The 12,361-nt window shown below is 40.9% G+C and overlaps 2 protein-coding genes across 3 annotated transcripts; one reads left to right on the forward strand and one right to left on the reverse strand.

Moving 5' to 3' along the window:
- The first annotated feature begins 2,158 nt into the window (after window positions 1–2,158).
- On the forward strand, window positions 2,159–4,870 carry LOC104433180 (uncharacterized protein DDB_G0283697). 2 transcript variants are annotated; one of them, XM_010045850.3, is made up of 3 exons: window positions 2,159–2,303; window positions 2,660–2,719; window positions 3,601–4,870. In XM_010045850.3, the coding sequence occupies exon 3, from the start codon at window positions 3,663–3,665 to the stop codon at window positions 4,650–4,652; it is 990 nt and encodes a 329-aa protein (XP_010044152.2). In that variant the 5' UTR covers window positions 2,159–2,303; window positions 2,660–2,719; window positions 3,601–3,662; the 3' UTR covers window positions 4,653–4,870. The 2 variants fall into 2 exon arrangements, with proteins under 2 accessions (XP_010044152.2, XP_010044153.2); XM_010045851.3 differs by having other exon boundaries at window positions 3,632–4,870.
- A 737-nt stretch (window positions 4,871–5,607) lies between these two features.
- LOC104433179 (fruit protein pKIWI502) lies at window positions 5,608–11,789 on the reverse strand. Its single transcript, XM_010045849.3, is given in 8 exon segments — window positions 5,608–5,873; window positions 9,493–9,573; window positions 9,653–9,748; window positions 9,841–9,940; window positions 10,926–10,971; window positions 10,974–11,284; window positions 11,286–11,356; window positions 11,358–11,789. Coding segments are annotated over 8 exon segments (897 nt in total). The 5' UTR covers window positions 11,487–11,789; the 3' UTR covers window positions 5,608–5,810.
- Window positions 11,790–12,361: the final 572 nt, after the last annotated feature.

Consider the following 12,361-nt stretch of genomic DNA (forward strand, 5'->3'; position numbering starts at 1 on the left):
TTTTGAAATATTTATGAAAACATGGTTTGCAATCTGCTGTCTCTCTCGCCACTTCCACTAGCCCATCGGCGCAAAAGGTCGTCTTGCTGTTCACAACTTAAATTAGCATTTCAACTACCACGCGTCATGCACCCAAAAACTTCGTAAGCTACATAGGATTGGACATCAATCCACAACCATTCATTGACCATTTGGCCGAGTTGTATTCGGCGCAGCCGTAACTCAACTTCATGAAGTTTTGCGAAGTTAGTAACTAGGAGAGTGTTCAATTACCATTGAACTCTTGTATTGGGGTATTTTTCCACCTTATTCTCACGTTAAGAACTGTTTTAATAATTCTAAAAGATTTATAATTCTTACAAAATATATGTTTCGATATACTAAACAGACTAGTTTGTGTTTTTGAGATGAAAATTATGTGCATGTGGATCACATCCTTTTCAAACAAAATATGAAATTACGTCAATCAGATTTCTCAAGCAAAATATCAAAGTTATCCCCATAATGGCACTCGTAAAAATCAAAAAGTAACATAGATACAAATGTTTATAGCTGAGTGCTGCGATTTTTCATTCACACTGTCTAAACCTATATGACTAGGTAATCTAGATGAATTAAAGTAATTTGTAACTATATCATTAGGTGGCTAGCCCATGACCTTGCCTTTTTCTTTTTCATCCTTCCTTTTAGGGTAAAGTCGTATATACTTTGCATGACGCCCTATATTTAGTGCACTTGAAGTATTGTCTACTTTGACTCATTTTATATTTAATCTCACGTTTTTGTCATTTAATGTATAAGTAGACACCTTCTCAAGAGGTAACCTATTTTGACAGTGCTCCCACTTAAGTATACTTACTTTTAGATTTCCAAAGTTCAACATTATCTTGTATGTTAAAAGGTATTTTTGTGAGTTAATTTCAATTTTTACACATAATCGTTCTCTCACCCATTCTGTATGCATTCAATTCATTCATGTCCCTTTCGCTATTTTAGAAGTCTGTTAGGAACTGCTTATTATCCAAGCATTTTGGTCTCAGTGATTACTCTTTACTTTCGTCAAACTAAGTCGTTACACTTTATTAATATGGTTAGAATTTATGTTCAAACCATCTTAAAGGTATAAAACACCCAATAGAATGTTGCATTTGGGAGTCCATAATTTTTTGAATCGATCAAACATCACAATCACAACTAAACTGTCAATTAGATTTACTTGAATTGAAGTATGTTTTTCAGGTGGTCCGATGGAAGCTTTGAATATGCATAATAGAATTAGAAAGAGAAAACTGAAATATAGTCCTATTTTGGGTGAATAAAGAAGCTTTGAAAGTCGTTTCCACAAAAATTGAACTATTTTTTTTTTAGATAAGTACACTAAAAATCTTAAAATGCATTATGAAAATATAATTGAATTTTAAAACTTTCATAAAGTAAGATCAAGTCTCAAAACTTGTGAAATTAATGCAATTAAATAATTATGTTAATTTTATTCAACTTGGATAACAAAAAATGATGATATAGCTCTTTTTTAGGTTTTTTTATTCTACGTGGTGTTGATGTGACTGAAATGATATTGTTTTGTTCCAAATATGATTTTATAACACAAATTTTATTTCAGTTATACTAATAAATAAGGAAAATTTAAGAAAATATAGAAAAGTAAAAAAGAAGGAAAAAGCAGCAAGCCCTCGTCGCCTAAGTTTTTCTTTTTGTACTTTTTCAAGTTCACTTACTTTTAGTATAATTTAGATAAAATTTGCATTAACGAATCATATTTTGATTAAAAAATGATGCACTTGTAGTCGTGCTTTTAATAACATATACACCTCCGTGAGTTAATATATTCCATTGTCCCAATTGGATAAAGTCAATGAAAATAATTTTTTCCCAATTGATTGAAAGACCTGATTACATTAATTTGATAAGTTTGAAAATTCAACGGCATTTTTTTTAAATTTTTAGAATCTAATTATACTCTCGTTTTTTCAAAGTCCAATGCATTTATTATTATATTATTTTTCGAGCCCTTTGGGTCACCGGCCAAGCCGCCGAACGGTTCGATGGAACCGGGGCCGGTGGAGACCGCGGACGCGTTTGACCCCACACCTCCCCGTCTCTCTCTCTCTCTCTCTAAAATATATATTTAGACGCTTCTGGAACAAAACCCCTCTCTCTCTCTTCAGCCAAAGTAAACGTCGACACAGCCCTAGCGTCGGAGAAAGCTCGTCGCCACCGCGTTCTCCGATCGCCTCCGGCCGCCGTTGCTTCTCCTCCGGTCGCCGCCCCCGACGCCGATCCCGGTACGCCCTCCTAGTCCCTTCGATCCGTCGCCCTTTCTCTCTCGTTCTTTCCGAGCTAGGGTTTCGTGCCGTTCCGGGGTCGCTTGCGTCCGTTTCGACCTTACTGTCTAGGAGCTTCGTCTCCGTTTCCGCGGGGACGGGGTTTACTGCTACTGTCTGTCGGAAGAGCTTTGTGTTGCGAGGAGCGAGAGTTTTTGGCTTAGTTTCTGCTTTGGCTTCTAGGCGAACGTGCCCAGCGAAGCGGGGGCAAGTTTGGGCCTTTGTGATTCGTTTGCCGACGGTAGATTAGGGTATATGATCTTTGGCGGAGCTCTCGTGACCTGACGTTTTTCCTCATCTTCTTTGGAAATTCGCAGATCTGTTCCTCCCATCGCGGTCCTCGCTGATATTTGACGTGCTTCCTCGGTACACACAAGGTAAGGAAGCCTAATCTAATTGCTCCGGTTGACTCATATTTATTCCTAGAATTCATGGCTCGGAAAAGTGCAAGTCTTTCTTGTGTATGATTAAGGTAATGAATTGTGCTCATTCAGTGGGTGAGAGTAGGTTTTTGCGGCCTTTGGGCTCAGATGTAAGCAGTAGAGTTTCTTACTGCAAAAAGATGAGGACGCCGCCTGTTTCTTTGAGCTTGAACGTCTACTTGTGTCGATGCCGAGATGGTCTGAAGATAGAGTGGCTAGTTTGGGAAGTTAATAAAACATTCGATATTTCTTCATTTTGTTGGCAAATGAGCCTTGCTGCAGGAACCCTTCCTTTTCTGGAATTGATTGTTAAGCTCTTTCAGAGTAGCTTTAGAAAGAGTTCATTGAGGATCATCTCTAAAGAGAATTTCAAGACCGACCGTTTTTTATTACCCTTCTTTTCATTCCTAAGTCAAGAATATGACAGATACGATTGGTTGGTCTGTGCACTTGTGTTATTACTTTTTTGTATTCTTCTGCTCCTTGGATGCAATTCAATCCTTCGACGGCCAAATCTCAATTTGTTGAAAGACTTTGATGGCTTCCTTATGAAAACATCAATTTTTATTTTGGTGCAGATGTATTCAATAATATGCCACATATTGACATGTATTAGATACCAGTATGATGTCTTGTTTGCTGTTGTGCTTTGACCTGAATGAAATATAGATGGGAAGGAGATCTGTAGTGGAAGAGTCCGATTCCTTTTTAGCTATGGTGTGTTTGAATATCGGATGCAGTTAGTGTTTTCTGAATTACTTTTTACTTCCATGATGAATATTTAGGAATGGGCTATTCTATTGGAGGAACTAACATTGTTTTTTCTCTTTTTTGAGATGTACTTCCGGTCATCATACAAAAATGCAGGAGTTGAGCTTGTTTTTATTAGTGTATCCAAATGGACTGCAAGAAGTTCATTCAGTTGGTTGAGGAGAAGAAGAAGAGAGCTCTGGAGAAGAAGGAAGCGCCTTTGAAATGGGAACAGAAGCTTGAAGCTGCTGCTAAGGCGAAGGCTGATGCCGAAGCTAAACAGAGGAAGTTGAAGGCTGCAAAACACAGGAGGAGATCTGGATCATCCTCTGACAGTGGTAGTGACAGTGATTCCGATGCTAAGGAGCACAAAAAGAGGAGACGATCTCACAAGAAACATAGGAAGGGTGCTCACTCTGGATCCAGTGATGATGAGAAGAGGAAGGAGAAGAAGTCAAGGCGCAAACAAAGGAGAGGATCTTCGGGTACTAGTGATGATAGCAGTGATGAGTATGATAGTGAGTTTGAAGAAGAGAGGAGAAAGAAGCGAAGTCATAAGAGGCGCAGGCATAATGACTCGAGGCCAGATTCTACTGCTGACTCTTCAAGTGAAGACAGTGATGATGAGAGGATTCGGAGGAGAAGACGTGCAAGGCATCATAGACACAATAGGAGGGTGAAATCAAGTGGTCCAGATGATTCAAGCGATGAGGAGGAAGCTGCTGTTAGGAAGAGGAGTCATACAAAGCATCACAAGAGGCAGCAGTACTCGGAGTCCAGTGATTCAGGTTCTTCAAGTGAAGTTGAAGATGGTGAAATAAGAAGGAAGAAGCATTCAAAGCACCATAAGCATCACAAACGATCGCGCAGCCAGGACTTGGACCTATCAGATTCTGATGAGAATGGACACGATCAAAGGAGTCGATCTTTGGGCAAGTCATCGGATGACAACCATGACGAAGCTAGCAATGTTTCGAAGAACAAGAAGCATGAGCAGCATCACAAGCATGGTCAGCATCACAAACAGCGGCATAATCATGGGAGCGGCAGTACTCTCGAGTCTCAGGCTCCTGGAGAACCTAATGGGGAATTGATGGACAAACCAACTGCAGCAGATGATGTTTGTCATGATGCCTGAGTATCAAAACACTGGGCTTCTTAGTTGCTTGATCTCGTGAGTGCGTGTGCACGCTAATAACTTAACTGATTGGTTTACTCAATGTGCTCGGAATCTGTGATTTCATGAAACGTTCCAGGTTCAGCTTTACCTTTTGTTCTATTTCGTGGTTTAAGATTCCTGTGGCGACCTTTGATTCCTCAGTCCTTGTATGCAACTTCAGCGTTCTTATTGTGATAGCTACAGCAATTTACCTCTTTTTAAAAATATTGACCCATCCAACTTTAACGCGGCCACTATAGCTACGTGGCAGTGTGGCACAGCTACAAAATGCAATGAGTCAACGCTAAAATATTTGTCGAGATATTGTACTTATTATGGTTTTTGATTAATTATTTAGTATATGTACTCAGCCAACAAAGGCAGTAGGTGAACATAAGCTCCTGTTTAATGTCCTAAAATAGTGCACCCTGCAGCGGAATCTACTGCACGTACTGCAGTTCCAGACTGTTCGTGGGCCATAAATTGGATGTGCGGAACACGTTCCCGATCAAGTCTTTTATCAAGAGGATCCAGTCGAAAATTAGGCATAAGATTTGGCGAAAATGTCATTGCTGTCCTTGGACCTCAACTTCGTCAAACCATCGACACCTTAAAACAAAATCGATCGGCAATTTGGGTTCAACCGCCGAGTTCCAATGAAGGTAAAGAGACCAATAGCTTGCTGACTGTGAAGGTGAGCGTATGTTTTGATGTTAGACTAACTGTACACGCGGACGAGCTGCTCGACTAAAGGAAGGCGTTTGTTTTGAAAGCTTGCAAGCATGCGTGCCCGCTTGCCCCGAAAATCAGCGTTGAATATCAGCTGACAACTTGCAAGTACCTGGAGCGCGAGCCTCATTAGGACAGAACGCTGACCTCGCATTATTTACAGAAAAATGGGCGAGTCCAGCTCGTGATTTCACTCATCACCATAGGAAGTCAAAAAATGATCTTTGTTACTAGTCATAATCTGATGGAAGACTATTTTCCATGGCATTCTAACGTACAGCGTATGGAGCAAAAATGTCCAAATTTGGTTTTATTATTCTATTCCGAGCTGAAATGTTATTGATCTTCAGCAGCTGGAATGAATAAAATAAATAATAGGTACAACACGTTGATCTCATCCAATTGTGATCAGAAGTTCTTCAAAATCTTCTCGCTCGAAACACCATCAGCTACAAGAATCGAAGTGATTTCCTGCAAATGGTCGAAAAGAGAACTTTCAATTCAAGGAGTCTCATACTAGCGTTAGGAATAGTATTTAAAGCAGAAAAATGTAGTGACTTTTTCATTAACAAATAATGCAAATTGCCGCTAGTAATTTACATAAGCTACTTTTTCGTTATATATCTCCTGAACCATCAACCACCAACTTCAATTTTCTGCTGTAATACGTAAACTGGAACAGGCAATGGGAATGGGGGAAGTTAGGACGTCCCAGGATATAGAACCAGACAAATGGCTGGATTGCCCTACCACCAATCAGACCTTCGCCAAAGGTTTTTTATGACATGTAAGGACAAAAACTGTTCCATTCCATCCACCCTTAGCGCTGTTGCTCTCCCAAAGCAGACACAGGACTGGAGCATTGACAAAAAGCAGCAGATAGCCAGAGACCTCAAAATACACCAGACGAAAAGGCTCAAGCCTCTAGCATATTGCCATTCGTGTCTAAAGTCTATCCAGAGAGTCAAATCCCACAATTTCCTAATGTCCCCAAAAGAAAGTATATAAAAGTAGCAAATTTTTAAATAGGCATGCCAGGTCCTGCAAGCAGCCAATACTAAACCAAGAACTCCGGCCATACTGTTGATGCAATTCGTGTCAGTGTCTAACTATATATGCCCCTGCTGTATATACAACAGGTTCGAAAGTAAATCAGCAACAGCTTTCAAGTCTACAAAGTGTCTCCTCCACTTCATGAAGTCCTAGCAGTAACCACTAATTAGATAAAAGTAATTCTTTTCCAGGTGTTTGGATAGAAGGAATGGAGATGAAAAGTTAACAAAATTTCCACTGGAAGTAAATAAAATGGCTTCACATTTGTCAATTCACTTTCATATTCTCCGACAAAAGAAAACTAGGCTGAAATAGAAACATTGGTCTTCTCACAAATCACGATAATTAGAATTTATTCAGAATTTAGTTGGGAAGGGTTCTAAACCAATGTAGTTTATATCAAGAACCGACAAGAGTTACGAGTCAGATCATGAGAATCATGTTAACTTGGTAGAAAATCATTTATAGGGGTAAAACCAGTAAAATCATGAAAATTACTTGAAACATTGAATTTTGCGAGTAGCCTTACGTTGAATTACTGGTGATTGTTTTTGCTGCTAAGGTGCACTTTGTTTGGGATTTTGGGCTCTAAGAAATAAGACAAGCCCATTAGGCATTAGTCAAACATTGTTTCACCGATGCCTACCTTTATAATTTCTAAAAATCAACACAGGAAAGGGCTTTCTGTTCTTCTTATGTGCAGATAGGGTTTCTAGTTTCCGTTCATACTAAGAGAAAGCTAACTTTTTGTGCTTTCTTCTTGTTCATAAATGGTAGAGGTGCCACCAACATTGGCCACCAAAACTGCACTTTAGAATGACAGTAGCATCAGAAAGTGACAAGACTCCAACTATTTAGAACTGCATGAACTTTGTGATATATCTGTGTGTGCTTAAACTTTCTTAATCAGAGAAACTTTTCAGAAAAGCTAATATAAGTTTTTCTTCCGGAGGAATTTGAGTCTTTTAGAGTGTTGCTATTAGGAAATTATATTCTCTTCACGAGTTCATCTGTAGATACTTTTAAGCACTAATGTCAATTTGAGACTATAATTTGCATTTTCTTGTGAACAATTTTAAACTTTGAGGTACTATCTTACTGTTGATTTTACTTCTTCTGAAAAAGTCAATTTCAGGTGCTAATAGATTTACTTGTGTAAGTTTTTGACTCATCCAATTATATGCCTTCAATGTTAGTTTTGCTGCTATGGGACATGACCACTTATTTGATTAAATTCTTTGGTCTAATCATATGTACTTTTATGATCATTTTGTTTGAGGCTCATTAATTTTTTGGAAATTATATTTATAATAAAAAAAAAAAATTAAGATCTTAAGATTCAATATTCCAATCCAATCTATGGGAAAATCACTGATCCTAGACAGAGATGGAAATGGTATCACTAATTGAAGTGAGAAACCATTTAAAGTGATCAAATAGTAAAACTACCCCAATTGCCACCAGTGCCAGATTACATACCTCCCAAGAACAGGTCACAATTGCCCAAGTGAGAAATTAGAAGTTTTTTAGAAACTAACCTTTTTAGTACGGGGTCATTTTTCACCAGGGAAAGGCATAAACAGGCAATAAAATATCTTCAAGAAAAGCAAAGCTAAGAGTATCTTGGTTAGGAGCTTTGCTTTCCTTCATTGAACCAAGGTAACATGCTCCCTTTAAATATAGAACTTTGACTGATACCAAAAAAGTTACAGACTAAAACAGTGCAGACAACGATTGAAAAACAACTCATTTTTCCTACTGTCAGGAAAGGAAATCTAATCCCGACACCTTGTGGACTTAAACTCGATTAAATGGTCATGTATCAACTTACTAATCAAAAACAACTAGTTTCATTGTAGCTTCCCATCTTTCTTTAACTGGTGGCTCAATTTCTCTAAGTAGTTCAACATATTAGTGTGAACTTCAAAAACACCAGCAGTTTCAACATATGTTCCCCTGTTATAATTGTAGAAATCAGACCAAACATTTTTGTTGATAACGAAAACATTATTTACTCATATTCTTAATGAATATAAATAACCAAAACTAGGAACCTATCATTATAAACAAATGGAGTCTAAAACAGAGTCTCATCTTCACAACATGAAAGAAAATCCCTACTTAACTTGGCACAATGTGAATGCTTGCTTGTTTGTTTACTCCAAATTACTTACAAGATGGGGACTGTATTTTAGTTAACTAAATCCCTGCACTAAAAAACAATGATTTCCATACTAAAAGCTATTTTGAAAAAGAGAGAGAGAGAGAGAGTGAGTGACCATGAAATTTAACAGTTGGAAGTCTCATCTTCGACAAAAGAATCTTCAATCTCTCTCGCTCACCATACCAGCCAAAAACCGCAAGAGGAAGTACCATGCACAATGGCGATGGGTATCTCTAATGTGACAACAGAGACAATACCAGGAAGAAATTGGGTTGACCATTTCAAACATTGTACTTAGACCCTCGCACCTATTTTCTTTCAAATATTAGAAATTAAATAGCCCATCCTTCAAGTGGCCAAAAAATAAAAATAATCCATCCTCCATAACAACACCACAAAGAACTTGCCCGTGGCAGTTGTGCAATTTGTATGCCCAAGACCCCATTCACACTGCACTAAATGCAGCCTAATCCCAGTGCTCCCTCATGCATCTTCCAGAACCATCAGACATCAACCTCGAATGCTTAACTTATAAGCAGAAACTTCCTCATGCACCAAACCTCATGCTACCACCAGGCATGTTCCTTTCAACAAGGTACATCGCCATTGTATGAGAAAATTTTGTCATTGAGAGATGGAGCTAAATATGACACTAATAGCCCAGTTGCCAGTCAGAAAAACATGGCATCAGCATAAACCAAAGCACAAGAAAGAAAAATGCAATGTCTAGATGAGAATCTCTAGCATGACAACGGATAAACAGAAAACAGTAGTAGGAAAATTTGCCAAGAGAAAGCTACATTATCATGCTCACCAAGATTCCAGAACAACTAATGCAGGACCAAATTGGGAAGAAATGAAAGAGCATCTAACCTCTGTCATCTGCTTCTGACCGCAGAGCACAGCACCTGTTGCCTGAGGGCTCAAATTCCTTTTGGCTCTATTGAATGCGGCCTGTGGTGGGATAGGAAGACTCATAAACACAGTTGAGTATGATGCACTGAATGAATGCCCAACATCCAAATAGCAGTACCTGTACATAGCCAGTTTCCCCACTCCAACCATCATCTGGTTGGGATAATACTGGTACTATCTTAACGCCTGACAATTCCCACTCCTTAAACCTATCCTGTGGGAATTGGAGAAAAAATTGTCTTATTATTACTATTTGAGCACAAAAAGCAGTTGTATAAGGATAACAAAATGCCAAATTATTCGAACCTGGTAAGCCATTCTCTGAAGGTTTCTAGCACCATAATAGAGCCTAACATCATTTCTCTTGTCAGCACCAAATCCTGACTCAATTAGAGATCGGATAGGACTGCATAGGGAAGAGATAATATCCATGAGTAACCAGCTAAGTCGTACATTCATACTTTGTACTTATTTAGAGGCACAATAAATGGCAGAATGCAAGAACCAAAAGTCAAGGAAGATCAAAACTTTCATAAGAAGCATGCGATAAAAAAAGTAAATAACTATCAAAACATGAAAGCTCCAAAATCCTAAGGCGGTCTCATGCTGTAATAAGAGAGACTGATGACATAAGATAAGATACAGAGATTGACATTGTTAATAACCGCAAAACAGTTCAATTGTGAAGGACACAACAGCTTGCTTTCACTCAAATAAAAATTGCTCAAACTTCGATAACCCACTTCCAGAAGTTTTTACTAATGGGCCATCTAGTTAAATAGCAGCTAGAAATTACTTCTTTCCCTGATTGTTAACATGTCAATCGATTATTCACAATGCATCAATTATTAACCAAAACTGAGTCCAGCAAAGTCTCCGAGTCTATGGATCCCAATAGAGGTATATGATACAGAGATTTCCATGCCATCAGCAAAGCCCGCTTGGGTGATGGTTATGGTCCAATTCTCAACGTTGCAGCAAATATTTACAGCTGATACCCTCGAGCATAAAAAAGGAGTAGCTGTTAGACAATGCATCAGGAGTATAAACTATGGCAATCGCTTCCTTGGAAGTACGAGGAAGAAATCACACCACGCCCCGGATTTTTCAGGAGGAAACCTAAATTATAGTAGGATGTTCTGCCAAACCGCCTCAAGCCGAAATACATCCAATCCATGTTTCGACCAAAACAGGATGGCATTCCAATACTTTTGCCAAAGTAAACAGAGGTACCCTACAACTCTCAGCTTTCCCATTAGGTCACTAGCAGCAAACCATTTTGCAGATCAAACCTCAAGGTCTAGTTTGTCTTGGCACTACCACATCGCCGTGACAACCGATTTCGCTTTCAAATTAGCAAAGAGCGCACGAGAAAAGGACTTTTTCTTTACCTGATTCCAGATCCGGTGGCGAATATGAAAACCGAAGGGTAATCCTGGGAGGCTCGATCCGGTCGATGTCGAAACCCTTCCCCATGACCTGGCTCAGCTCCACCACATCGCCCTTCCTCAACCCGCACAGCACCTCCGCCGTGCTGCCGGCCACGCTCTTCACCAGGAACTCGAACTCCCCGCGCGCCGCCGCGAGCGAGGGCGGCGAGGCTATGGCCAGGAACGTCGGCTTGTCGGCGTCGGGGACGCGCAGCTGCAGGTACTGCCCGGGCCGCGCGTGGGAGACGACGAGCTCGGGCGCGTCGGAGACGTCGATGCTGACGTGGAAGAGGGACTCGGCGGCGGACTCGACGAGGGAAGGGGGCGGGGGTCCAGACGGTGGTGTCCTGGCGGACGGCGGCGGCGGCGACGGAGGCGAGGCGGCGGCGGCGGTGGGGCGGGGCGGGGGGGGGTGGTGGGGGCTAGGCGGCGCAGGATAGACATGGGAGGGAGGGCGGCGCTAAGGTGCGCATGGGGCGCGATGGAGGGGGGAGGTGCCGGAGGGGAAAGTGCGAAGGACATGTCTGGGGGAGCGTGTTATTGTTGTATATGATGGCGGGCGGGCGGGGGGTGGCTTCCAGAGAGACGGCGCTGAACTTGCGGCGACGGCGGCGATGAGGTGGCGAGGGTTAACGTGCGCGGGGGTGCACGATAGGGCTCTCGAGAGGAGGCGTGTCCACGTGGCGGCTTCTCGGGGGTTCGCCTGGTAATTGGGAGGAGAGGCGATGGATAAGAAGAGAGTTCTATGTTCTTGTCGGAGAACGCAAAGGACCGTCGGACTGGAGTGAAGAGTGATCGATCTGAGGCTACCGCCTTCCAAGATTGCCGGAGTGGCAAATAATACATGGAATTCATTTTTCTTCGGATCAAATCATGAGCAGAAAGTACCTTAGGAAATAATAAATGTATATATTCAAGGTTTTTCTTACAAGTAAAAATGTTGGAATTAATTATTTTATTAAGTTTTGGAAGTTCTTATAATAAATTGAAAATCAATATGCAGAATAAAACCTACTTGAAAGATTGGTTTATCTTAGGGGTGTGCAAAATACCAGAGAATCATCCGGACCACCAGGAATCGGTCAGGAACCGCCTCGAAAAGCGCCTTGAGGGAATCAGGGCGGCTCTTTTATGGGAACCGGTGGGTTCCCGGTTTCATGGACGGACCGCCCACCCACCGGACCGGACCGGAACCTTTTTAATATTAAAAAAAAAAAATTACTAAAAGAAACCCTACGTCTCATCTCATCTCTTCGTGTTCGGTCTCTCGTCTTCGGTTCTCTCTCTCTGTCTCACGTCTCATCTCCTCGTCTTCGGTTCTCTCTCTGTCTCTTCCTCAGTCTCTTCGTCTTCGATTCCTCCCCGAGCATCCACGCCGTCACCGTTGCTCCTCCTCT

This window comes from Eucalyptus grandis, chromosome 2, assembly GCF_016545825.1.
Source record: "Eucalyptus grandis isolate ANBG69807.140 chromosome 2, ASM1654582v1, whole genome shotgun sequence".
NCBI classification, from domain to species: Eukaryota; Viridiplantae; Streptophyta; class Magnoliopsida; order Myrtales; family Myrtaceae; genus Eucalyptus; species Eucalyptus grandis.